Source organism: Oreochromis aureus, linkage group 18 (assembly GCF_013358895.1).
Source record: "Oreochromis aureus strain Israel breed Guangdong linkage group 18, ZZ_aureus, whole genome shotgun sequence".
NCBI classification, from domain to species: domain Eukaryota; kingdom Metazoa; phylum Chordata; class Actinopteri; order Cichliformes; family Cichlidae; genus Oreochromis; species Oreochromis aureus.
The window spans coordinates 5,336,196-5,363,757 of NC_052959.1; the positions used below are offsets into that span (position 1 = coordinate 5,336,196).

The following is a 27,562-nucleotide window of genomic DNA, read 5'->3' on the forward strand; positions in this document are numbered from 1 at the left end:
TTTTATTTCCCACAGAACTCTATGATCTTCAAATGTACCCGCCAAAAATAAAAACCCGAATTGGATTTGAACATCCCAATAATTATTTTAAGCACGACAACCTCAAATGTCTCCAACAACTTTTGTTGTCTCATTTAGTGACTTGTTAGCAATAATGCGTCTTGATTATGTGAAAGGTTCAGCACATGAGCGGGATACTTTTATATTATATGATGCAGGTAAAAAGTAAAAGCTCATGTTAACCACAGACCATATTTTAGGCATCTTAGCCAAACCCCCAGGAAGTGACCTGGACATTAATGACTTATTTCAGGGGTTTAGGACTCATTCCTGCAGCACTCTGTATGTCAGTGTTTAACAAAGCATGGTTGGATTCCTTTTTTGCTTCAGTCTGCAGTGGGCTGAGGGACCACTGAATGACTTGTATTCTATTGTTAGTTTCACATAAGAATGCTTTCTGGCAACTAACCATGAGTGTGCACTGTCCCAGGACCAGGAAATATGTAAAAATAGTCCTTCCTTGGAGCTAAATGTGGCTGAAAGAGTTTGAGCATGGGACAAGAGTCTAAGTTTGGATATTTTCATAAGTAGAGAACAAAAACACAAACTATGAAGGACACAAATATCGTATGTGAATGCACATAAGCATTTATGGTGTTGTGCAATAACTTTTGTATACTTATGTAATCCTTGTTAAATGTTAAAGCTCCTGCTCTTTGTGGCATTATTTAAGGGGGATGATCCACAGACTGACACATTTCACTTTGACTCACACATTTCTTGTGAGACTCGCGTCTGTTCTCTCTCTTTTTTAAATTTGAGCCAATCACACATCCGCTTTCCTAACTGCTTATTCACAGTGAGCTGGAGCCTATCCCAGCTGACACAGGGTGACAGGTGGGTACGCACTGGTCAGGTCACCAGTCAAACCACAGCTCGAGGCAGACAAACACACACTCTCAATTCAATAAGTATGGCCAATTTGGAATCACCAGTTAATTGAACACGCACGTCCTTGGACTGTGGGAGGAGGCTGGACCCACACAGGAACAGATGTGTTGGAGAACTCTCAGTATAAGGGATAGGAGACAAGGGATAAAAATGCCTTACAGTCCTGCAAAGTAGGACATCTGGTTGACTTAGCAACTATAGAAATGTGTTTCCTGTGATGTGAACAATGTCTGACTCTAGCGAACAGATTTCCGTCCTGTACTGAAAGAAGGGTGGGTAAAACTCCCTGGAAAGTGGGATGCCAAACAATAAAACCGAAGCTGTTCTGCAGACACAGCACACTGGAAAAAACACAGAATACCTTTTTTCCACTGATGTGGTGCCACGGCTGCTGCTGGTGATGGTACATTGCCAGCTCTGTCAGAGTGCCTCATGCAATCAAGCCTACATTTCAACAGGTTGGAGAGTATGTGGTAAAAAGTTAGGATAATATAATGAGGAAGACAAACATGGGAGAATAGCATAGCATGCTATTGGATCACTGCGGTATTGTGTCCCTTCCTGTTTTTCTGCAGGTTAATCTGTGTAGCTCATTTAATTACAATTAGCCTTTATCTCGACCAGTCGCGGCAGATGGCCCCGCCCCTCCCTGAGCCTGGTTCTGCTGGAGGCTTCTATCATTTTATTTATTTATTTATTTATATCACAGTCTTTACCTGCAATATAAATAAAACTGAATAGAATTGGCGAAAAGACTCCTCAATTTTGCACCAGGAGCACTACTTCAGTCGTAAACAGCTTTGTTTTTGACACCAGAACAAACAAACTCTCAGAATCAGAGGTTCTTTGATGGTTCGTTTATATTTTTTGGAGCAGTTGCAGTCTGTTTGAGGCAATAGAAAGATTCACAATTTCTCTTTTTAAAACACGTTTGGTCTAGCAACAAAAAGGTCACCGACGTTATATCTCCATACAGGTCTCATAGTAAGTTTTCTCTGCCTAAGGATCACAAGGACATACATAACGTTGTCAGTTTCCAGATGCTTACTAACAAAAATACAGCACGTCTGCTTTCCATCCAGTGTGTGTTTGTGGAGGTGGGTGGCGGGCAGCTGCATTACGAGTGGCTTTATCAAGCATCAGAAGATGACCTCTAGGACTTCTAAACAGCAGTGGGTAGGGAGAACCAGGGTCTGTTGTCACCTTTCACAATTTAGCTTTCTTCACTTACAGGAAAAAAAAGAAGAAAGAAAAGAAAAAAGATATTTCAGTTTGACAACAAAATGGGCATGCATTGACGGGTGCATGTTTTGGTATTTGAGACCAAATCATCTAAAAAGCAGAGGTGCACTGGTGACACACTCCGGTGGTTTTATCAATGCAGCACGATGGGTGGAGTCTGAAAACATTTTGTGCACAGACAGAATACAGACGTGTCGGAAATACTTCTCACGGATGTAGCACCTTTGCTAGACTGCCTCAGTGACGACGTGGATCCCTGGGCCCTGGTCTACTCTACTCCACATAGCAACAACATTACTACACAAAGTCGACAATTTTAGTGTGCTGACCAGAAAATTAACTGTGAACAAAATTCCTACATGTAGCTGTTTTTTTGATTTTTTTTAACAAGTCTTTTTTCCATAATGTTGCTGCTATAAGTGACATCCACATCTGCACATAAAAAGTATATATTTATATTTATATAATATATATCCGTACTCTATTAACAGTTGTTGTCTACCATGAAGTTAGAATTGCCAACCATCTCTCAGAAAAGTTTTTTCTTTTTTTGTACTTCAAACATGAATTAATTTACAACACAGAAATCAACTAATTTTGTACAGCTTTGGAGGAAGTGAGGCTCCACAGTCCCTCCGCGATTTTCCTTTTTCTCTTCTCTTTTTTTTTTTTTTTCTTGTTACGATTTTACTCGGGAGTTTCGGTGCAGTTAGACGGTTTTCATCCCAGTAAAACACAGTTTAGAAAAACCAAAGCATTTACAAAGTGGCATCGTTAGAACGGCGAGGATGTTCAGCTGAAAACCTTCAGCTCAACTTGGACCCTTGAATGCACCGTCAACACTCCCCTTTCAGCTGAGGGGAAGTATCCCTCGTTTGGCACGGTTATATACACGATGAACACAGGTCACTTGAAGGAGGGGGGGGGGTGGATAAAAGCAGGGAAATGGTGTGGAGAAGATGTGACGCTAGCTTACAAAATAAATCTAAAAAAAAACCCAAAACACCCTTTCTTTAGCAGTTCTGGCAGCTGTACTAACTGTAGGGCAGTGGAAAGGAGCACCGTGACCTTGCAATTCATATCCAGTGTTTCACATTAGCGACATCCATGATATGAGTTCTGAAAGTCTGTGTGTGTCTGTGTGTGTTCGGGTAAGGGGGTGTACTTGGTGAGGAGGTGAGTCGGAACCAGTGGCAAAAGGCCTGACATGACACAGAAAATAGTGCAATGTACAGTACGCAATGCATCTCCGTAAATGTACAGTGTACATCAAATACTATACAACCAGAATTAAAAAAGTAGAAACACAAAAAAAAGTGTTACAAATGACCAAAAGTCTTTCTTGCCCAGAGAAAACGTCACGCTGAAGCCACAGACAGAAAGAAAAGTTTTGTGTGACAGACGTCCTATGTGTCCTACAGCTCTTGTGCTTCACTTTACTAAAACCCATGGATGCTATACCACATATTTACAGATTCCTCTTGGGATATCTCTGACTCGCTGCAAAACTTCTCATCCTCAAGTCCACCGATCCACGTTTATCTTTCATCGTCCTTCTTCATCGCAAAACCATTTGCCAACTTTTGCTCTCCCGCTTTCCTTCCATGTCCCGACTCTCTTCTCTCTCTCTGGGTTATTCTCCGATTAACATTCTGTATCCAGAGGCCTACAAGAACCGGGCGCTCTTTCTGTCTGGTGAACCTTCTCTACCACTTGTTGATCACAAACGAAACACAGAAAGAAAATGTGTCGGTCAGTTTGGTTGGTGGTGTGCATGCACATGCTTGGCCACTCCTCGATTTGCTTCTGGTCCTCTCCTTCCTCTCCGAGATGTCCCTGAAAGGAGTGAAATGTCTATCAAGCTTTCTCCCCGCGTCTCCTTTCATGCGCTCCATCCTCCCCCTTCATCGTCCTGCTATCTATGATGCTACTCAGGAACTACAGGGGAGGATGGGGAGGGAGGAAGGGAACCTGTCCTTTCATCTTCTTTCACTCCACCTTTAAGCCACCCCCCCTTCACTTCTGGGTTTTCTGTTATCCGTACTCTCCTCCTCCTCCCTCATCTCCCCTTACACCCAGGAGTCTGGTGAGGCTGGGTAGTGGCTGGTCTCGTAGTTGAGCTCGCTGTAGGGCCGTGAGGCTGAGTAGAAGTCTACATAGTTGCCGGTGGACTTGAGGCCCTGCAGGTGCATGTTAAGGTCACCCTGCGGGGGACGCCCTCCAGCATGAACCTGGTTCTCATAGCAGGCCTGATCCTCGTAGTTGCTGCTGTCGGGTGGAGGAGGATTTTGGAAAGGGGGGTAGGGTTCTGATGGCAAGCCTTGAGAAGATACCTAGAAAGAAGGAGAGCACAGTCATTACATATGACCAATCATGATTGGTCCAAGTCACCATGTGAGAGTGAGGGGAGTACTGGGAACCATGAGGTTTCTCATGTGACACTGCACATTGCTATAGAGTCGTCCACCATATTGGATGTGATACAATACAAAGCCTCCAAGCGATTGCTTTGGTTGCTAGCAGATGTCTACTACTAACTACTAGATGAGTGGCAGTAAAATCTAAAAAAGGTGTGACACAAACAGGAAATGGAGATGTTCGCCTTCAAGGTAAAAGTCGTGCCTTACGGTTCACATTTCAAAAGTTGGAACTTTAACCTTAAAGGCAAATTTCCAATTTGTGTTGCAATTTTTACAGTTTCACTCCAGCTCAGAGAGCAGCTGGCCAGTATTTATACACAAGTCCATCACTTCTATTAAAATTACCACCGCAGCAATATGCTTGTGACCAAAGCAACCACGAGGAGCTTTTTTTCCATAGCAACAGGTAGTTGACAGATGGTCATGCATCTGTCTGTAAGCGTGTGTGACTGGGACGCTGTTCACTTGATTCTACATTGTCACTATTATTGTCAATGTCATGTCCAAATTGGCAGATAAGGTAACATCACATGGTTAGTGGTCACATGTCTGCAAAACCTCAATAAAACTGGGTTCTGACACTGCTTCATCAAAGTGGGCGATGGGTAGCGATAAGCTTTTACCGGCAACACCGTCCAACCAAAGACTAGACTGTGAGAATAACTGGAGTTCACAGGTTTATTGCCATAGTGCTTAAACGGCATTCTTCATAGGTTTACAGTGAGCTTTTAGGACTTCATAGTGCCTTTATAGTATCACTATTAAAACCTATACGATTCAGTTTCACTGTGATATTTCCTATTCACCTAGAACTATACAGCAGATCTTTCTCTTAAAGGTGAGATGAGTCATAAAGAATTGAATAAAGCTGGCAGCGCAGCATGGAAACATTAATGCTTTCTAGTCTATCAGATGCTGAGTGTTGTGGGTGTTCAAACGTTTCCTCAGTGAACCCGGAGCATCTTAAACTATTGAGTTCAAATATAATCACTAACCTGCTTTCGGTGTTTTTATTTTTTCCTCTCTCTTTACATCTTATTTTTATTCACACCTGCTTCTTGTAGTGTTAGTAACTCATTTCATGAAGGAAGGAACCTTCTGAGTTTATAGTGGACATGTATAATGGCTAATTTACACTATGAAGCCCTGCTCCCAAAAAATGACATAGATTTACCGCTGTGCCATCTTGTGCCAGTATGGAACGTGATTTCACTGGGTAGGGTGGTTGTTTGCTGATAATAGATAACATAAACTAATGTAAGTCTAAATAGTAACAATAACTCAGTGGAAAAAAAAGTCCTCCACACTGTCTTCATTCATAAAAGCCTTACATTACTTTTCAGTTTCAGTGCAGCTAGCCAAACAATGACAAACAACAGCAACAAACACTTACTGCTAAAGAGACAGAGTGACAGTGGACAGTTTATTGTTGGTTTTTCAACATAAAACTCATTTTTGCAGATAGGGGCAGTTCAAAGTGACCCCCTTAGATTGCTTTTTAGTTTCAGTGCCCTTGTTTTCCACTGAGTTATCAATTGTGTCACTAGTTTGCTAACATAAACTAATGTAAGTCTGTTAGCCGCAACCAACCAACCAACCAACCCAGTGATGATTACGCTAAACATGTTCTAAAAATGTTAAGCCTCACAGTGTTAAACCTATGTTAGTTTTTGAGAGCAGGGCTCCATGATGTAAATTAGCCTTTATATGTGCAGCGTTTCTTGTCCCCTTTAATGCTGGTGTGTCAGCTAGAGGTAACAAGTCACCTTTAGCATGTACATGAAACCTGAGTATGGAATGTGTTTCCTAAAGAAAGGGACTTTTCATACCTGATTATACTTCAGGTCATCGGTTGGGGACACATACGCTCCTCTGTGTAGTGTTGAAGACCCACCAGAGATTTGACCTGCAGACATAGTGAGGATGAGTTCATGCTCTAAATCGTTTACTCAGTTTTTATAATTAAAGTAATCAAATGGGAGTAGGCTGTCAGTGGTATCAGCTGGACACCTGCTGCATTAACATTAATGAAGAGGAAGATGAATGGTGATTAAGGAGAGATTGGATTTTTTTGTTTCCCGTGTAACAACTGCTCTTGGTGTGAACTCTCTCCAAGAATAGACCCCATACAACAATGAAACCCTGGCTAAAACCCAGGATGTTGACAACAAGATTAAAGCTCTGTGCTGATGGTGATGTTGGAAGAAAAAGCCTGCTGATAATGAAAAGTTCCTTATAAGATATGATGGTGCAACAGCCTAAGGCTTTCCAATGGGGAGATTGGTGTTAGAGGCCAGAGGTCAGAACTGACTTAGCTCAATGGACCAGAAAGAAAACACAGACACAGCTTTCAGGTGTGCAAAGTGAGCAGACAGCAGCAGTCAGTGGTCTCAGATGCTAGTTGGGTAGCCATAAAAAGATTGATAAGTGGCTGCTCATGTGAGTCTGCAGCGTCTCTAAGTTTCTTAGTCAAAGCCACCCTTCACTTGACACATTCAATTTTAAAGCACTAACATAGCACGGGTAGAAATACTAGCTTGAGGGCTCATAAAGGGACTTCACTGACCAGTTGGTCATGTCACTGTGGCAACATCCATCTTTTATATACAGCCTATGCATATAAGAAGGTTTATGGTTGGAGTGGCTTAAAATGGAAAGATTCAGTCTAATTTATTGGTGTCTGTTTTTCAGACAATTTTTATAGAGAAATTTGAAGCTGCCTCTTGCTGTCTGTTAGCTAACCAGCTAACTAACTAACCAGCATCTCTAAGACTCTCACACTAACTAGCTACATCTTGATTAAATCTATTTTGAGTCATCTGTGATGTTCTTGCACAATGTCAGCTTTAACACAATAACAACAACCTACTGAACAAAAAAGACATAACAAGTGTGATGTAATGAGCACTGATAGGTGGATTTATCTCTGGGCAAAGCTAAACTACAAAAATGAAAGTGGTTTTAATCTTTTCACCGCCATGATCTCTCTCGGAATAAAAATAAATAATTTCCCATGAAATGATTCCTTTAGTATCTCTAAACGCACACTCCTTTATACTAAAACCATCACCACTGCTGGAAAAAGCTTTATGTGTGTTTGTGACAAATGTGCAGTTTGGAATTCCTACCCGCCATGGCGTCTTTCCGGGATGTGTGCTCGCCCTTGCTGCTATGGTAACTGGCATTGCCAGTTGACTCGTAGTCTGCCTTCCTCTCCTTCAACGCCATCATCTCCCTGGGGGACGCAGGAGCACTCACACACACACACACACACACACACACACACACACACACACACACACACACACACACAACATGTATGTTTAACCTTAGATCAGTCAACACATTATCAATACACATCAGGAAGAAACTACAAAAGGGAGGACAAGTGTTTGCAGCACAGCGGAGTCCTTTCAGAGCAACTTGAACTTGTTCATCACTCTGAGCTCTTGCATTTACCTGCCAATGAAAGCACAGAACTCTGTGGCTTCGCTGTATGCATTACTTGCTCTAACCATCACTCTGGAATGAGTTAAAAACAGGGGTACTGGGAGCAGCTTTGACTGTGGCTCCGTGTGTTTGGACCATTCTCCACAAATCTTTAGCTTTTTGACCAGGCTGTGATTCAAAGAGGTAAATACTGAGTCATCCCTCCTCCCTGTGTCGGCTTTAGTCTATCCCCTCTTTTCTTCTTCTTCTTCTCCTCTTGCTGCCTGACTGCAGGCCACTCCTATATATTCTCACCATTTCAGACTCCCACTGGCTTATTAAGTTCTCTTGTTGTTGGTGACCTGAAAACCTTTTTGTACCCAACAGGCATCCTGAAAGTATCAGAAGAAATATAAACACCCACAGTCCGAACAAAGAGAAGGGGATGATGGGATCAGTGACGGTGACAATAAGTTGGATCTGGTAAGCCATGTCGGCAATTGATTTAGTGCCATATGGTTTTGCTCTGATCTACAAATCACTGACAGCAGCCTCTCACATAGAAGCTGCTGGTTATGACGCCTGTTTGTGTTACTGCCCCTGTTCCTTTGCCTGTTATAATCCATTTAGTATTGATCCAGATGCTCATTATTGCTCTATTGGCACCACAAATCCATCGTAATATCAGCACTTAAACACCCAATCATCGACCTTTATTGAAATGCATTTATTCCTACGGTTTTAAATACAAAGGAACTATTTCCTTTATGTGCATTTGAAAATGAAGAGTGAAATTAAAGAAAGGCTTAGTGGACACTCTGTGACTGCCTGCAAAATTTTAAAAATGTGAAATGAGCTTTTGAATTGCAGTCTTTATCATACTTATTTCTATTTTGCCGGTTTGTTAGCTGAAAGGCTCATAAATCCAGCCCTGGCTATTGTTTTTAAATGTAGATGGCTAATACGTGAAAAATGTTCAAATGCTCTTGCATAAAGTCATTTGAAATTATTTTTGAATTATGCATTAGCTCACAGTTGGCAGCTGTAGCTGCTTGGCTCTGTGAATGACAATAGGACTATATTCTATATATTACAGGGTGGATTTCCATGAAACTTGGCAGTCAAGGTCATCACATAAACCTCACTGACTTTGTGATCACCGTCTCCTCCATCAGCAGGTTCCCACTTTTGGCTTTCTGGGAAATCTTGCGACACCTTTTACACTGATTGCCATTAAATTGGGCATTATATAAGAAACTTCTTAAAGGGTACCTATTATCTTCATTTCCCCTCCTGTAAGAAACCTGTATTGTTCATTTAAGCTCATTAAATGCTAAAATATCATCTCATTTTTCATTTAAAATGTTTTGTCCCTGGCTGTGAGTAAAGGCTGTGCCCAAATTAGACTTGAGGGCAATATACTAAATGCGCATTTCTTGTGAACTGCTTTCACAGTTTTACATAAAAAAGTAATAAGGTGGTTTTGAATCAGCCAATACAAAATATATTTCCCTTTGAAAACAAAAACTCACAGCATCTCGAAACTTTTATTTATTTCTTGACATAATAAGATTTTAAGCCACTGTCTACCCAGCTCTGTTAATGGCATCCAGAATATTAATACAATGGGGAAATGACCCATGTGTACATCTGTGGTGGGAGGGGAAGTACTAAGTTTGAACATGTCCAGCATGTCCAGTCCACTAGGACTAACTCACATCTACACAGTGGATGATAACTGAAACAATTGGTTAAAGGAGATTAAACAGATTTTATAACTGAACACCAATTTAAATGAGATCTTAATGGCTGACTTTGTGATGCCTTTCTCCTCCATAAACAGCTTCACACATTTGGCTTTCTGTCAAATCTTGTGACACTGTTTCAATTGATTGCCATTAAAGCACTGGTACAGACATTTAAAGGCTATATGAGCAATTTAACGCTAAAAGCGCAACATAAATGCATTTGGTGTTATTTTAAAATCATAATCACTGGAAATGGAGGAATTGAGGTTGCAGACATGACATTGAGAGCTGTGAATATTGGCTATGGTGATGATTCCTGCTGACCTGCAGTCCCTTTAATTGCTCTTTGAGGCTGGCTCCAAATGATAGTTAATCCTCATAGACTGCTACATTATAGATGATATAAACATGTTTACAGCTAGATATGAAAAACTGCTTTAGTCATAGCAAATTTCATGCAAAATCTATAGGGTATTTTTTACTAATTGCACTATAAGCCTTAAAGCTGTGTATGAAGCATTTGGCCACTTTGGCAGGTATAGTCTGACGCAGGCAGCTGCAGCCACGAGCTTACTGCGCAGTTTCACCTGCACTAATTAAAGCCATTAAACAGGAGCTCCCAACAAGTGTTTTTGGTGTGCTGCCTTTTATAGTAACAGCTAGTCCACGAAGACTGTGCTCCAGTTGTGGGAAGTGAAATTTTTGTACTTTATTTGTATGATGTGTGTGTCTGAGCGATGCATGTATATTATACCAAACTTCCCAGCACTAATTATGCAACACTGGCCAAAAAAAAAAGGAAAAAAAGAGCCATGAGTGTTTTTGACTCCACTACTATAAACACATCACTAATATATTCATTCTCAAACACATTCACACTTTGTTCTGTGCACTTTAAGCACTTCTTCTGTCAAACTCACACACCGATGGATGAGATGAATTTAGTATCTTGTGAAAGGACACTTTGACAGCTGCCCCAGACAATCTATGCAAACAGCAAACGGGCTTCCATCCGTATTTACCGCTCACATGTTTTCAACCGCAATTCCACCACCCACTTAATTGCTGTCGCATTAATGTGAAAGCTAAGGTAGCACATGCACAGTGAGGAGATGCAAATGCATGTTATTAAGAGCATTATAATTTCTCAATAAACAGTTAGATAAATAAATAAATACGAGGCACTCCCATTTTACATTGTCACAGGATGAACTGTATCGATGAATGCTCTTCAAGGGTTGTGTGTCTTACACAACGTGATCACTGTCAAAGTGTCTCCATCAGCCCAGAAACACGGAGGCCTTGGAGATGCTCATTATTATTAGTCAAACCTTAACTTAACACAAGGGCAGGAAACTTTTTTAGTGCAAGGATTTTCCTTGACAGCGGAGTAATTTACCAGTGGTCACTGTAGTGTGAAGGTTGAAGCACAGTTGAGATATATCGGAGAGCTGCTTGTTTGACTGGACTGTACTGGTGGAAAGAGTGATGAATGGGAAGATGTGAGAGGGGGATGTGTAGGCTCACCTGATCGATTGTTGGGCGAGGTCCGCACAGGAGAGATGGAGGGCGTACGAGAGGAAGAATAAGGTCGCTGTCTGTCTCTCTCTATCGTGGAGGAGGAGCCAACAAAATGGTACTGGGAATAGCCGTCCTGCGGGAGGCCAAAGTGAAAGCAAATGAGGAGGAGAAGATTTGAGGCAGTGTTTAGTTACCTTGCAGTGGTTTTACATGTAATTGCACAGATTCTGGATTTATATACCCAGAGTACAGAGGCTTTACCTTTTTATAGAGGCTGCGCAGGTCTCTGTATTGCCACATGCTGTTCAAGACTTGAGATGCAGCTTTCACCACTTTGGGACTATGTCTGGGAATTCAGCAGAGAGGAAAACAAAAAAACACAACGTAAAGCTCGACCGTCCTCTGCTCTGTTTGGGTAGACGCTGTTTTATAAAAACACCACAGTTCAGAATGAAAATGAAAAAGACACAAAATGGAGAGACTAAACGCGGATGTAAATCAGCATCTCATGCAGCCTTCGAGGAAAACGTCTTCTTCATCTTCTCTGATGTGCCACTTAAATGTTCGTAGGACAAATTGCATAATTGTTTTTCTGATTGATTTATTAGCCAATATTTCATTCTGTTTCCCCCAAGTGACTAATGACTGTGGGTTTAATTGGCTCATATGGCATTATCAGTGCGTAGGAAATGAAACTTTATTTCTTCGAGACATTTTGATAATGTTGTTGTTTTGGAATCTCAGATTGCGGGCTGTGTAATTTCAGCGACGCAAATAGGGAACGCTGGAAAAATGTTCTTTGAGGAACAACACAACTGAACTGGCACCTGTAATTTTATCTAAATGTGAGTCTAATAATAAACACAATACTAATTAGTTTTAGCCTGTTATCTATCATGGAGCATTGAATGCCATGCTAGGATATAGAAATAGACAAAACAGAAAAAGTACACAGCAGGCGTGACATTTTTTCTACGTGACAATAAATAGAAATGTATACGATATGCAGGTAGAACAAAAGTGAGCTAAAAATAAAGCTGAAGTTATGCTACATCATATTATCTGTATCTATATTCACTCGCTTTTATCTGTAATCTTTGTCTGCACTTTAGTCATTCCTCAGTGCCAAAATATAATCATAACACAGCTGAGCTGCTGCTAAAACCAACTTAACAGATGTCAGTAGCTGTCATCTGGGAATTTTAACTAGGAGAACTCCCACTCTTTGAACTTCTGGTTTCCTAGGGACTGCTTTTAAATCATATATCTCATTGCATTAGGGATGTGCCTGACTATTTGACTAGATGTTTAAGCACTGCTTCCTCTGTTAGCTGGCAACAACTGATAAAAATAAGTCCCAAAAGGTTGATTCTGTTCATCTGGACGTAACGTTTTCAGTGGGAGAAACGTTTCGTCACTCATCCAGGTGACTTCTTCAGTCTCAGCTGACTGCAGGTTTCCCCAATCTTATAAACAGTACATTTGCATAATGACTGAAACTAAAAACCACTGGATGAACAATGGGCTGGGAGGTCTGTTTCTTGATCATTAATATGAAAATTCTCATGACCATTGATGAACAACCACTGATCAATGGCCATGAGTACCATTCACAGAGTTGGGGAATGGCTGCAATCACAGCATGGTGAGATGGCGAAAGATGTACCGAAACGCCGACCAGCAGACTTCTTTAGTATTTTGAAAGAGAAAATGAAGAGCTGTATACTATTGTGAAACACAGTCTGCACAGGCCAGTGGCAAGGAATGAAGGTTGCTAATGCTAAAAAATGTAACATTAGCTAAAATGCAAACAAATCTGTGTGAAGGCAATGGTATACACAAAGCAAATGCCACACATTTCAGTGACATTAAAATACCATTTGGTTATTAAAGAAGCCGATTGTTCACACCCATCCCACAGATGCATCATTATGTAGCGCAACTTGTAAAACTACTGATATTTATTTAAATTCTTTCTCTCCAATTAATCTTTCTTAGTTAACTACAATAATAACCTCCACCAAACCATCAACGTGACTATCAGACCCGATTCCTACTAGACTGCTCAAGTAAGTCCTACCATTTATTAATGTTTCAATCATAAATATGATCTATCTTTATCAATGGGCATGCATATCTCCAACCTTCCTTTCAACAATTCTTGAAAGAGTCGTTGTAAAACAGCTAACTGATCATCTGGTGAGTTCCACAGGGTTCTGTGCTGGGACCATTTCTATTTACATTCCATTAGGCAATTATTATTAGCAGGCATAGCATACATTTGTTTCTATGCAGATGATACCCAGCTTAAGATATTTAACAACAGTTCCTTAAAAAGCCTTCAATTCTACTTTTAGGAAGTAGAACCAGAGGTAGAACCTTCAGCTTTCTGGCCCCTCTTTTCTGTAGAACCAGCTCCCAGTTTGCATTACGGAGACAGACACCCTCTCTACTTTTAAGATAAGGCTTAACAGTTTACTATTTGATAAAGATTATAGTTAGGGCTGGATGAAGGTTCTCAGTCATCCAGGTCGTTGTAGTCTGGATGAAGCAATCCTGAATGACTCAGCTACGACTCGGCGACAGCCAGCAGCTTCCAGCAACCACTGCTAAATGGTTTTTCCCCTGGTTTTTCCTGTTTCTATAATTTCCAACATAGCAAACAGCTTTTGAGCATTGTACACAACATTTCATGAGAAACCTCAAAAAGGCAGCAGCTAAACGCAATCTTGACAAGTCTGGCAAATCCGAGGATTTGTAGCTATGGGAAACTTCCACTGCTGGATCTTCAGTTTCACAGATGCTACCTTTAAATCCTTTAAATAGAATGAATACCTTTAAATTAAATAATTTGTATTGCTTTAGTGCACAGTAATGTAATATAACAAACAAAAGCCTCACATAGAGCCAAGTAGTTACTACAGCACAAGCTGCAAGCACTGCAAGATGTGGACTGTAAATATGTTGTAGCAAGTTAAACAAGTTAAAATTATACTCCTTGCTCTTCGCCTCTGTGTTCTCTCTCTTTATAGACTGTCCAATAAAAACAATGTAGGTGTGTGGGTAAACAGACTATGCAGGGAGCGCACAGGCTACAGACTGGCCAAACTTTAGCTGGATCTTATTTTCTGTTGTTTGACTGGTGACTCACAGCACCAAGAAAAACAATCACACAGCCTCTGTTAACCTTCTCTCCTGTCTCAGCTCTGAGCCCCTTCACACCAATACACATCTATATTCCTACTCCTTTCTTATCCTTTTGATCAGTCCACCTGTTTGCGTCTTGTGATTTAAAATGTGATCAGCGTGTAAAAAACTATAAGACGATACAAAGTGTTGCTGCTTCCTCACAACCTTGACTAGTTAGATCATTTCTACTGTTTTTATCGTCACCTCCACATCCTTTTTGTTTACCCCCTCATCAACATGGCATCGTCTCCCCATTCGGCTTACTTGTCTCCCTTGCTGCGGGCGATGCCAATGAGCTTCTCGATGCCGCCAGCGTCCCTCAGGGCTTTGGTGTTCTCCATGTTCTTGGTGATGACCTCATGCAGCGCACAGCAGATAGCCGTGATGGTGTCATCCGACATGGTCTTCCCCACCAACCCGCTGTTGCTGTTGGTGCCACCTCCTCCGCCTCCTCCCCCACCGCTGCTGTTGTTGTTGTTGCTGCCTCCAGGCAAACGGTGCACCAGGTCCCTCATGGCATATTTACCTGTGGTGGGTGAGAGTGACAGGGAGAGTACGGGTGAGGTGAATAATATATGAAGAAGATACAAAAAATGTAGGAATGGGAGCGAAACGCAAACATTTTGTGGAGCTTCTGTATGGAGGTTGTGTGTTCTTTGTGTGCTTGTGTGGATTTTCTCCAGGTACTCTGACTTCCTCCCACAGTCCAAAAACCTGCATTTTAGGTTAACTGATGATTCTAAACTGTCTTTCTCTGTTAGCCCATTATTAGCTGGGATGAGCTCCAGATTCCCAACAATAGGTGTTATGGATGGGTTGGATAATTACCTTTAGAAACGACTTATGCCAAGTCTTGAATTGGTCAAAACTTTACTTTTTATATGCAAGTTTGTAACCAAATAGTTAGCCAGTTACTGCCAGCCATACTGAAGCCTTCTTCCTGCTAAAGCTGGGTTTAAATCCTGCACTTAGTCAGAAGCAGGTATGGGGCCAGCTCTGTCCAGCTTCTAACAATGCAACAAACTTACAGTATTGTTGTGCTGACTTTACAAAGTAAAGACTTTCATACAGGAGGGACAGAAAGCCTATAACTTATTAAGAGGATTCAATTCAATTTGTTGAAGTTGCACAGCTCCTTCAGCTTAACCAATTCCTCCACAACAAGATCAACAATCCTGATGCTCTGCAGTTTCACTAATGCTGAAACTGGTTTCTTTGCTTTGCTGCATCAGAACTGCTTTTGTTTTTGCTATCAAGTTAGAATGCTCAAAGTTTTTGTCTCGACTGTACAAGTCTAACAATTTTCTTATTTCACTGTTTCTGAAATCACCTGTACCTGCTGCATATAAAAAAATCAGCAAGACGATGCCTACTCCTAGGCAAAATACCTACTTTGAGTGCATTCACATGAAGACACAATGGTGTAACGAATGTAAAGTCCATTCTAAAGACTGGTTTTAATAAAGCAGTTAATATTAGGTTTGGTAAAGAAAACCAGACCGTGGTCCAGCGTGCACATTACACAAGTTTGATGTGGAAAAGTGAAACAGTAGAAGACATCTGCATTTAAAAAATAAATGTATTATTAATATTTATTCTGTACTTCTAACATAGGGGCAAGGAGTAGTAATTACTTTTAAATAAACTGATTAAAACATGATTTAAACCCTTATACAATTTATTATTAAGCTGAACACCGTTATTTATCAAACATTATGTAGGAACCTTCAGAATCCCAAAACTTGCAGCAAAGACAGTTTTATTATATTCTACTAAATTTACCCAGTAAATGTGTTGAACTTTAATCATATGCATTATAAGCTAACATTACACAGTAGACTTTTAAATTTAGTGTAATTTCACATTACTTTCATTGTAATTTCTACTATAGTACAGAATGTACTGTTGAAACAGCTGTAAGTCAGTTAAAAAAGCACAGGAAAATAAAAAAGTCACAAATATCAAGATATTTTTCTTCCCTCGTTTCTTTTTTAAAGAAAGAAGCTTCTGAAAGCTGGAGCTCACTACTACAGCCTGGCAGGCCTGCTGTCAGACACTGATGGAAACATGACCACGTGATCTCACACAGACTGACTACATTTCCCATGACACCTGAGCACTGCTGTCAGGAAATCTTGTCCGCTCTGCTCTCTGGCCTCCATTCTGATTGGGTCATCACCCTGGCGGCGGCGGTGGTGGTGGGGGTGTAGTTGCACGTCATGACTCACTGACAGTTTGCATGCAGACTACATGCGTTTGACTGCTGCTGTACATAATATATAAGAAGAAACTGTTACTAATTTACAATAAAACTTTATTTCTACGTCGTGGCAGGAGCGTTGAGGGACGGCTACGTGACCAGCAAGAATAAGCAAAACCTAACTGGACAAATTTGTGGAGCATGAGCAAAGGAAGAACTCTTTACATTTTTATCCACATCCAGATCAATTTCTTCAATACAGCAAAACAAGTGATGATGCAGTGCTGCTCTAGGTGACTGCAGTGATACTAGCTACTTCTGACTGCTGCAGAGAAATGGTCTGAAGCATGATAGGTTGGAAGACATGGATAACTGTGAGCACAAAGCACTACTACTATTTTAAAATACACATTTAGTTTTAAGTGATAATTAAGTGAAAGCAATACAATGGCTCAGGTCAGCTTTGTCTAACTTTTCCTATTTTACAGATCAATAAATCAATTATCTCCAGATAATCGAAGCAATCGACAAATAAACTGGTGTAAGCAATTAATGAAGTTAAGGGTGGGTAAGAACCACATAAACATACTGATTTAGCTACTGCCAGGAAATTGCAGTACTGGAAAGATTCATCAGTCATTTTCACTGCTCAAATTATTGTTAAGAAAAAACACTGAGATCAACAGAGAAAATATGAAAAAGGCTAGACTGTAAAAAGGAGTTTCCTATTGTCACAGAATCATTTTAATTATATTTAACTGTTTTTTTATTTTATGCCTCCATCAGCTGTGGCGACACCTTGGGAAATAAGGCTGCACCTGGAGGTACTGCAGGTATCGCAACTAAATATCACAGCTGGACAGAAACTCCTCAGAACACAGACTACAGATGCTTTTCTGTTCTCCAATTTGACCAGGTAGAAAAAGACTAGAACTAAAGACATTCCCTGTGTATTTATTTTATACTTTATTTATTTTAATTAATTCCTTTAATTCGTTTTGGAGTGGCAATCCTCAATAATCCACACAGTGAAAAGAGAAGAAGAAAGAAGAAAATACTAGAGTAGAAATATCGCTGAACATCTAAAAACAGATCATTAAACCGCAGCAATTCAACAAGGCCAGCTACAAACTTTAAAGTAAAACTAGACAAAGAAAAGAACACCTGTGAGTCAATACATAGGGCACAGAAAACAAATTAAGCCCCCAACAGTTCACTGGTCCCCAGTGATTCAACACTGTATCTACGCCTGTGTCAGTGACTCACTAACTTAGCTCGTTTATTGTGGGAAGTGATTCTCTCATTGCGGGTGAGAGGAGCACCTGCAGACGCAGAAGAGTGAATATTGTTAGTGCTAGTTATTGTACTCACCGCGCTCAGCTGTAAAGTGTGTGGATAAGCTGATGCTGCAGTAAAGTGATAAGCTGTCATGAACTGTGTGACTGTACTGGCACTGGAACGGTTTTAACATTCTGTGTTTCTAAAGTGATTTTTTTTAAATGATCATGATTGATACGGCTATAATTATAAAGATATAAACACACTGGGAAGTGAACGTCTGCATTAGTTGGCTCAAAGCAAACCTCTCACTGCAGATGCTATTAATATCTGCTGCTGACAGCTCTGAGGCCTCAGCTACACGTGTTTACATGATAAACTGCATTAGAAGCACATCACACATCACGGCTGAGGGGTAAGCAATGCGTCCTATCAGAATATACCTGCATGCCCCGTGGCAGCACGGCAGAAAAGCTAACATTACAGCCTGCACACGGACGCTTGCATTCACACAGAGAAACATCACATCGACCATCAGACGCTCAGCATCAGACAGAATAAGTGGAAGGAAACATGTGGTGGTTGCTATGGGGACCAGTAGAAAAGCAGAGTTATTACAGACATCACTCAGTCTCAAAGGGAAAACGTAGCAGTAAACGATCAGTCCAAGAAACACTACCTTCTGCTTACAAAGTAGAAACAAATTTAAAGACTGGTGATGCACTACGTAATATTTTACCAACTTTTTATAGATGCTAAACATGACATTTAAACATGTCTGCAGAAACCAATATCATAAGGATGCACTGAAGCAGGGGAGTAATTCTCTCAGTGCGTGAAGATAACTAGTCTTCAGAGAAATTTATTTTTAATTACTCCCTAATATCCAGAAAAAGACCATAAAGATGTTATTCTTCTCCACTGTCAGAGTGTGTTTTTGCTCTCAAAGGCTTGTTTACCCCCTCATCTTTTTCAGACTGTGTAGATTTCTTTGTATGGACAGGTGGGGGCGAGTGTGGCTACTCACCAATTAGCTCCTTGTTCCTGATGTCCAGAGCCATGTTTCTCAGGGCTGTAGCCACAGCACAAACCACCCTATCATTGTCTATCCTCAGTAACTCCACCAGGATAGGGAGTCCTTTCTCTTTGCGTACCGCAGCTCGGATATAGACGGACCACTGGGCAGGACAGGGAGAGGTGGACAGAGATGTCAGAAGACATTTATTTGTATTACTGTTATCATTTCGGCCAAATCCATTTTAATTTTTCGGAACCACAAATTGCCATATTTGCATAAAAGTGCCAAGCTATCTGCTAATGCTAACAAGCTTGGTTGCTTGCTGTATCCATAAACTGTACACATGTTCTGCACAGACACACATACAGCTAATTAGTGCTAAGAAACAAACTGATAAACAACCTGATAAGTTATATAAAATTACCCATGAATTAAGGCTGCACCTTTCAATGACTTGCTTTTGAAACTCTTAGATGTCCATTGCAGGAACTGCATTTTTTTGAGGCTTCTATGTCGTTGAGGTTGCTGCTTTGCCCTCATTCTTACCGCACAAAGAGAAAACAGGTAAATACGTCAAAAGTGGAAGTCACAGTGTTCCCTTTCGCAAGGTGTAAACGACTTCGTTCTGTTGATGTCAAGAGGCTACATCCTGTTTTCTTTCGTCGTCCTCTCTAAGCAGCTGATGGTATAACTGTGCCCTTTGACACGCTAGCAAACGTGATGTGGGCAGTAACAAAATGTGAAAGCACATGATCAAGACACAGACGCAAGCGTAAACTGGGGATGTGTCTGTGAAGGAGATGACGGATCTAACTCCTTGCCATCAAGGCATGTTATACAACACAAGGTTTTTAGAAGAAACACCAGAGGAGGATCACCAGATCATTAGGAGTCATCCTCTGGAAAGCTTTCATTGCACAGTTATAGGACCAAAATATCGGTCAGATTGGCACATATAGAAAATTTTCTTAAATCCTGGACAAGGTCCTCAGTACTGATTACTCGGATAGAAGGCGCACAAGCATGGGGACAGCATATTCAAACCCAGGATTAGTGAGGCAACAGGTGCTGCACCATCAACTGTGTAATTAACAGCAAATTATACATTACAAATGCTTTTATCTTTGAATTAGTGCTTTAAAAGGCAATTTTCTTTATTAAAAAATGCATTTATTTTTACCAACTGCTGATTTCAGACACTATGTACTGAAACTACTTGTTGCTCTCAGGTAAGAGAAATTTTAAAGGGCTAGTTAAATGATGACATCATCCTTCATCACAAAATCAAAAGAATATCTGAAGTGTTTAAGCTTTTTATATTATTAATTTCAGAATGTTTTTGGCACCTACTGGAATTTGGAGAGCATCTTGCAGATGCCATTTAGTATCTGAATGATTCAGCCACTGCACTGCATTCTTACCTTCCAGCTGCCAGCAGCTAGATTCTGCAGAGCCCCAGCTGCTCCCTCCAGGGTGTCTGGGTTGGAGCACTCAGACAGCAGTGTGAGGTAGGGCTTAACGATGGTGGGGTGCCATAACATCTGGATGCCTTTCGGGGGCTCCGCCAAGTCTGGAAATGGGCCGACGCCGTCCCACTGCGGAAGATGACACATAATTCAGAAAAGAAAAGCATTCAGAATTCTGTGTGAGGTGAGGTTTGACAGCGGTGGAGTGCCAGCACGGTCCCCTCAGGCAATAATGGGAGAGGAGAAGGACGAGATTCACTGTCACGAGCAACTTATGACCACTGGCAATTTTTTTCCCCCTCTCATCGGTGACTGAAATCTCACATCTACTCCTGCTTGGACGATGTTTTTTTTAAAAACACACAGATACTGTATATCAATAATAAATGTGAAAAATCTTTGAGATGCAGGAGAGCTCACAGTAACGCTGCAACATAATTAACGAATGAGTAGCTGCTTCCATATTTTCATACGCAGCACCATTAGTTTTTGAAGCACTACATTTTAAATGCAGATTGGGACCGACTTTTATGAAATCGATTTGGGATTATAGAATCACATATACAGTTTACATGTGGCATGTTATTAAATTACTGGGCATTTCATTTTAAAACTACTAAATAATGCACAATTGCAGATCACTGATTGACTGACGTTAGATACTGAGGCACTGATATAAATACTATAGAAAATGCCAGAGTTTTTCACGTTCCACTGACTGAAACGCTGAAACTAAACAAGGAATAAACACCACACCGCTGTCCTGCCCATAAGTAATCGAGTATCCCATGTTATAAATGCAGCTGTAGCTTGGGCTCATGAATGCCTGGATACCAGCTGTTTCAGTCCATCTCAGGCATGCGCAAGAAATACACATCCCATTGTCACTCACATGCTAACTTATGGTTAGCACGGAAGCTCTTCAGTACAAGTGAAGACACAATGTTAGCCAAAGTAAACTGAGCGACCACTACAACAAGGTTCATTGCAGCAAACCTAATCAGACATTTGAATCAACATCACCTAGCTAAACATGGATATTTTAAAGAAGCTAACAAATTTAAGCGGCTTAAGCTAAAGCTAGCTAGAGTTCAGAGCCAGACAAACAACAGAAGCTACACGAATCATAGAATATAGTTACAGTTATGCTGGTAATTGCTTAATATTTTTGTTTTTCATAACAAAGAATACAATTCTCCCATTCTCCTTGCATTTGTTATAGTCTGTGTTATAATGCTAACACAGCACTGACAATTTGGCCATTTCTCTTTCCCCGTCTTCCATCGCTTCCTTTTGTCATTTCTAGCATCTCCTTATTCCTGTCTCTTCTCCTCTCCTCTTCTCTAATTACCCCATAGTTGATAGAGTTTTTTCCCTCTCCAACAAGCTCCCCAATCGCTCCTTCATGGTAATCATCCACAGCTGCACTGGAGTGGAGAAACACACATTGAGGGGAGAGAGAGAGGGCTGATATATTATTGTTTGGAGAGGTTATGATTTGTCTCTTTACGATCTGATCTCGGGGTTACATTTAAAATCCTTCATCTCCCTGGTTCTGCCTGGTTTGCATGCGAGTTTGCATACGGTTAGCTCAACAAATTGAAGTTAAAGGCCATGGCTCATTGCTACCATTTATAAAAATCTCCTCTCTCTCTTTCTGCCTTTCCTAGAAATGAGAGAGAGAAAAAATAGGAGCACGCAGGGCTAATGAGCAATTCACCCACCGGAAGTGCCAGGATTTCAATCCCTGCAGCTTCACTAGAAGTGGTAAAAGACATCTTCCACTCAACCAGAATGTGATGCTGATTGCTTATTAGCATGACAAGAGGTTAGAGCCTTCTCCAAGGCAGCCGTTTGGTTTCTGCCAACTAGAAGAGCTCTCACATTTTAACTAAACAGAGGATGAAACTCAGATTGAAACAGATGGACAGAGCCTGGAAACTCAGAGACAAACCAGCATCTTTAAATCTGGAAACGGGTAGTAAAGACATAACGTCCTGATGCTGCTAGTTAGCATGATTCCCTACTTGACACTGATACCTGTTTGTCTTAGAATATCAATAGCAATATTTTAACTGAGAGAAGCTGTTATAAATGTATGTTGGTGGTGAATAATACAATATTTATGAACTTTATTGCACCAGGAAATGTAACTCTTAAAATTTAGTCTCTTCTGCGATAGGCCCAGGATACTGTTTTGCTAACCGCTCTCCTATCTGTGCCGACACATTGTTACTTAGGTTTAATTAGTGTGGCATGGACCCCTGTCACAGAATACCCACTGGTACAGTCCAAGCATTAAACAAACCATGAAAGAAATCCTCATAAAGGAAGGCTTTTATGAGGCCATTAAAATTCTATATGTGATATCTGTGTGGAATGAATGGGGGAAGAACAACAGGCAGAGAAAGCGATAAAGTAGCAGGAGGAAACCAAGACTGTAAGATAAACCAATAATCAAAGTGCTAATTAAAAAACACCAGGACAACACAAAGCTCACAGATACAAATCTGATTGTGTTATAGTCCCATCATCAATGATTAGATTTAAACCATTCACAAATAATTTGTTGTTTTTGTTTCACCAGTTCAACTTTAAAGTCCTTTTTGTCACATTTTCTCTTTTTCTGTGTGTTCTGAATTGATCATTTAAACAGACTCTCTATTTAGAAAATCCAAATGTTGCCCCCAAACTGTTGCTCCTACTAACCTAGCATTAGCATCGTCAAATCAAACTGCACTCTACGCAGCAGGCGAATGAATTTGGAATCATCGTAGCTTTTTATTGGTGAAATTAACACTACAGAAGCACAACATAGAAAATCATAACTTCTGACACTAAAGATAACAGCAACTTAAGCTAATGTAACAATCTAGCCATCTGTCACCTCTGCATGGTGGCTGCCATGCTCCGTTTGTTGATGCTTCCTAGAGTTCACGTGACGGGGACTCAAAGTCCTCTCCTCTGCAATGAGGCAGTAATTTGCATGCCTGACTTGGATTTTACAGTTACGTTCCAACACTTCCACTTAACTGAGATAATAAATCAGGTACTTTGTAATGAGAAACCTGCTTACATGTGAACTAATGCGCTTCACCATTTGAATCTGGATGTTTGAACGGGGCCATCGGTTCAAGTGACTCCAGTGCTTGGTTTGTGAAAAGACTTATGCTACTTTTTCAATTAAAAAAAGCACATTAGCATATTCAACCATAGTTGAGATATATATATATATATATATCTCAACTATAGATGAATGTGCTAATATTACATATATATATAAATTACAGTTTCCAAACATAAATAAGTCATGTAAATATTCTCCCCCCCAAGAAAGAAACTCACAGAAATAAACTGTGCACTCTTCTCCCCGTGCTCTCGTTGTAAATGCCAACAGTACTTTTATTTTTTTTTTACAAAACCCAGTTTGCGCTAGTGGAATGCGTTAGTAAATCTGGCTGTTTGTTGGAGGTCGAAGGGACCACATTTAGACAGAAATGGTGGAATGCAAAAACTTTCTGCCTATTTATCTAGTTTTGCAAAGAAGCAGTCAAAGGGATCCCTCAAAAAAGGGTTTTAATAGGTGTAAAATACTTGTGTATTAATCATACTAGCCACTGTGCAGACTTCACCATGTTGATTTCACAGATCAGATGAGCAGCAGCAGAAACTTTTTAGCAGAAGTCAACAGGTAACTGTCACCTTTGATTACTGCAGCTACTTCCTTCTTAAACACACATGGAAGTTTTTAGAAGCACATGTAAATCTCCAGTTTCTCTAGACAAAATTTGCATCATTTGCATCAGTCATCTTCTTGCAGTTTGGAAGAGCTAAGGGTGCGGATGGCTGATTGAAGCATGCAAGAGGCAGGACAGAGAAATATTCTCACATGGGTGCACTACATACTTCAAAGCTTGAGGGTTTAATAATGAGGTTACGATGCACCTTGGGAAAATGGCTTTTTGTTATAAACCAGCTTTTGGAGCCAGCCTTAAATGGTCATGAGAGCTAAATGGTTTTTAGCTCTCCTGGTTGCTGCTCAGTGTGATACCTGTGTATGTTAGCATTATCCCCAGGTTTTTCAGGTCATTCAGGTATATCAGAATACTGTTCAGAGAAAACAGCCACCATGTATTTGTCACCACAGTCATAATCTACCAGACTGTTATATGACAATGAATGCTGACCAGTTTCGCCATTCTTCTGTTCTCACCTGGTCATGTCCCTTCTTTTTCTTCTTCTTCTTGCCCCAACATCCCGAACTCTCTGCGTCCTTCCCTCCAGTATCACATAACAAGCCGTCCAACTCTTCCGACCCCCCCTGCTGGCTGTGAGAGGTCTCCGCAGCCAGACGGTACGACAAGTTCCTCAGGATGCACACACAGTTCTCTACAGTCTGATGGAGGGAGGTAATGAAAGAGAGAGAGCAAAAGAGAAAGACACAGAGGTGAAGGACAGAAAGATGGCCACCACTAAAACATCCCCAGCCAAACTCTGGACCGGACTGTATACACAACAAATAAACTCAGATAGACACACATGCAGCGCACATAATGGAGAGAGACACACACACACACTAATCCTATTGTTGTGAGTGTCTATGCAGTCAGCAGTCACAGTCTTTGATCTTGTGAAGGATTTCTGCGGATTAAAAACTTCACATCTACTTGTGAAGGGCCTCCACTTGACGCACAAACTCACACACAAACACCCACACAGCTAAAAACACTAAAACACCATCAAACACACATGTATCTGTGGCACAGAAACATATACACATGGATGCAAATGTGCTCACATAAAAAACTCTCGCTAGAGATGTTTCTGTGTCACTGACCATCTGGATTGAGTAATACATGGTACACTCTAAAAATGACTAGAAAACAAAGAAACAAAATTAAAGTTTATTTTTAAATCAAAAAGGCTTGAGATCGCTCTCTATTGCTGATGGTGAAATCCCCAAATTACACTAAATTGTCAAAAATATTCACCTATCCATTAAATTCTGGTGAATTCAGGCATTCCAATTACTTTCATGGCCACAAATGTATAAAAGCAGCACTGATGCATGAAGACTTCTTCTACAAACATTTGTGAAAGACTGGGTCGCTCTCAGGAGCTCAGTGAATTCCAGTGTGGTACGCTGGAATGTGGTCCTGTCACATTAACACCCTGGTTAAGAAAGCCCGCCAGCGTCTCTTCTTCCTCAGAAGACTCAGGGACTTCCATCAGCCACTGAAGGTGCTTAAGAACTTTTACTCCTGCACCATCGAGAGCGTCCTGACGGGAAACATCTGCACCTGGCTTGGGAACAGCACCAAGCAGGACAGACGAGATCTGCAAAGAGCAGTTCGCTCGGCCGAACATATCATTTGATCAGAGCTTCCTGACCTGCTGTCCATCTACACCAAGCAATGCAAGACCAAAGCCAGGAAGATCATGATGGACCTCTCCCATCCCAACAATGGATTCTTCTCACTGTTGAGGTCTAGGAAGCGCTTCCACTCCCTTAAGGCCAAAACACAGAGAATGGGGAGGAGCTTCTTCCCCCAGGCTATTCAAGTCCTGAACCAGGTGTAGGACTGGACTCTCTAACACACATCACCGCACGGACTCTGTTTATTTGCACACTTCTTATAATTTCTTTCATAAATTGTTATTTGCACATTTTACTGTAAATTTCTAAGTTAAAATCTGTAAATTTTGTGGTAATCTGTAAATCTGTAAATCTTACTGAGAATTCTTACTGTCATTTAATGGTCAGGCATTGCACAGCAATAAGCATTTCACCACATGTCGTACTGCATATGGTTGCTAGACTTGTAGTCAAGACTGCCTAAACCAAGACCAAGACAATACCAAGACCAGAGGGTATCGAGACCAAGACAAGACCAAGACAGACTGAGTCAAGACCAAGACAAAGTCGAGACGAGACCAAGACCGAGACCAAGACAAAAAAGTCTTTAAACTGCAGCCAGATTCTGCTTCGTTTACGGGTGTCAGGCATATTTATGTGTTTTTGCGATGCACTCGCACAGCCCTCCTCACCCGTTTCTACTGTCCCACAAGACCGAGGGATCCAAGACCAAAGTCCGTCGAGACCAAGACAAGAGCAAGACCACGTAAAAGACCAAGACCAGTCTCGAGACATCCAACTCTAATGGTTGCGTGTGTGACAAATAAAATTTGAATGTGAATTTGATAGGATGCCACTAGTGCAACACGTCCAGTCGTGAAATTTCCTACCTACTAAATATTCCACAGCCTATTGTTAATGGTATTATATTAAAGTGGAAGTAACCTAGTGGATGCTGAGGCACATAGTCGCCAACTTTCAGTTCAGAGTCAGTCACTACAACTTTCACATGGCCTTCACATTAACTCAACAACAGCGCATAGAGAGTGCAGTATTGTTTTCAATTGTCAAATCATTTCCCAACACATTCACACTTATTGCTGAACGTCTTCCCATCTTCTTTTTGTTCCTTCTATATCCAATGAAGTGATTCATCTCTTGCCAATACATATAATTAGTCCACACATTGAGCACAGTCATAGCTCAACTGACCTCAGCCATGATCCTGGCAGATCATCTCATCTAGACGCCAAATGACATTACCTCATTACTTAGCTTTCTATACATCCAATCGGCAAAATTCATGTAGGGTGCATTATTTAAGCATCTTCAACTGATCACAGTTACGGAACATCTGCAAGCCGCTGTGCAACCCACCTCTACCCCTGCTCCTTATTTCATGCTGTATGTGACTTAATATCTGTTGTCATTGATGCTCGCTGTGTTCTGTGTTGCATTTTGCTGTTGCTGTCCAAAAACAGAACAGAGCCACACTGACAGATATGAATTACTGCAGACTGACATAACAGTCTTCCTCTCACTACACTTGACACTGAAAAAAAAAACACAAACATTTTTTAAAAACTTTTAAACTTCAGCTTTTCCAGTCCTGGCTCTCAGTTTCCTGAATCCTGTTGTCGGCATTACATTTAAAAAATGTTTTTTCACAACTATATTGAGTTAAATGTTTAAAAATAGTTCAAACTTCTTTGGACAGTGAGTTATGTTTTATCAGTATTATCCT

General features: G+C 40.8%; 1 protein-coding gene across 9 annotated transcripts in view; it reads right to left on the minus strand.

The window, feature by feature from the left end:
* Nucleotides 1-1,793: 1,793 nt before the first annotated feature.
* ctnnd2b (catenin (cadherin-associated protein), delta 2b) overlaps nucleotides 1,794-27,562 on the minus strand; it is a 198,488-nt gene continuing 172,719 nt past the window's right edge. For 5 of the 9 annotated variants that reach the window (XM_039602843.1, XM_039602845.1, XM_039602842.1 and 2 more), the window contains 9 exons: nucleotides 24,676-24,858; nucleotides 20,418-20,591; nucleotides 19,006-19,156; nucleotides 14,765-15,026; nucleotides 11,573-11,666; nucleotides 11,318-11,444; nucleotides 7,742-7,870; nucleotides 6,443-6,519; nucleotides 1,794-4,526 (listed from right to left, as the gene is read on the minus strand). In XM_039602843.1, coding sequence (XP_039458777.1) covers nucleotides 4,263-4,526; nucleotides 6,443-6,519; nucleotides 7,742-7,870; nucleotides 11,318-11,444; nucleotides 11,573-11,666; nucleotides 14,765-15,026; nucleotides 19,006-19,156; nucleotides 20,418-20,591; nucleotides 24,676-24,858 — 1,461 coding nt within the window. In that variant the 3' untranslated portion in view covers nucleotides 1,794-4,262. The remainder of the gene's footprint in view (nucleotides 4,527-6,442; nucleotides 6,520-7,741; nucleotides 7,871-11,317; nucleotides 11,445-11,572; nucleotides 11,667-14,764; nucleotides 15,027-19,005; nucleotides 19,157-20,417; nucleotides 20,592-24,675; nucleotides 24,859-27,562) is intronic. The other 4 variants (XM_039602850.1, XM_039602849.1, XM_039602846.1 and 1 more) reach the window with 1 other exon arrangement.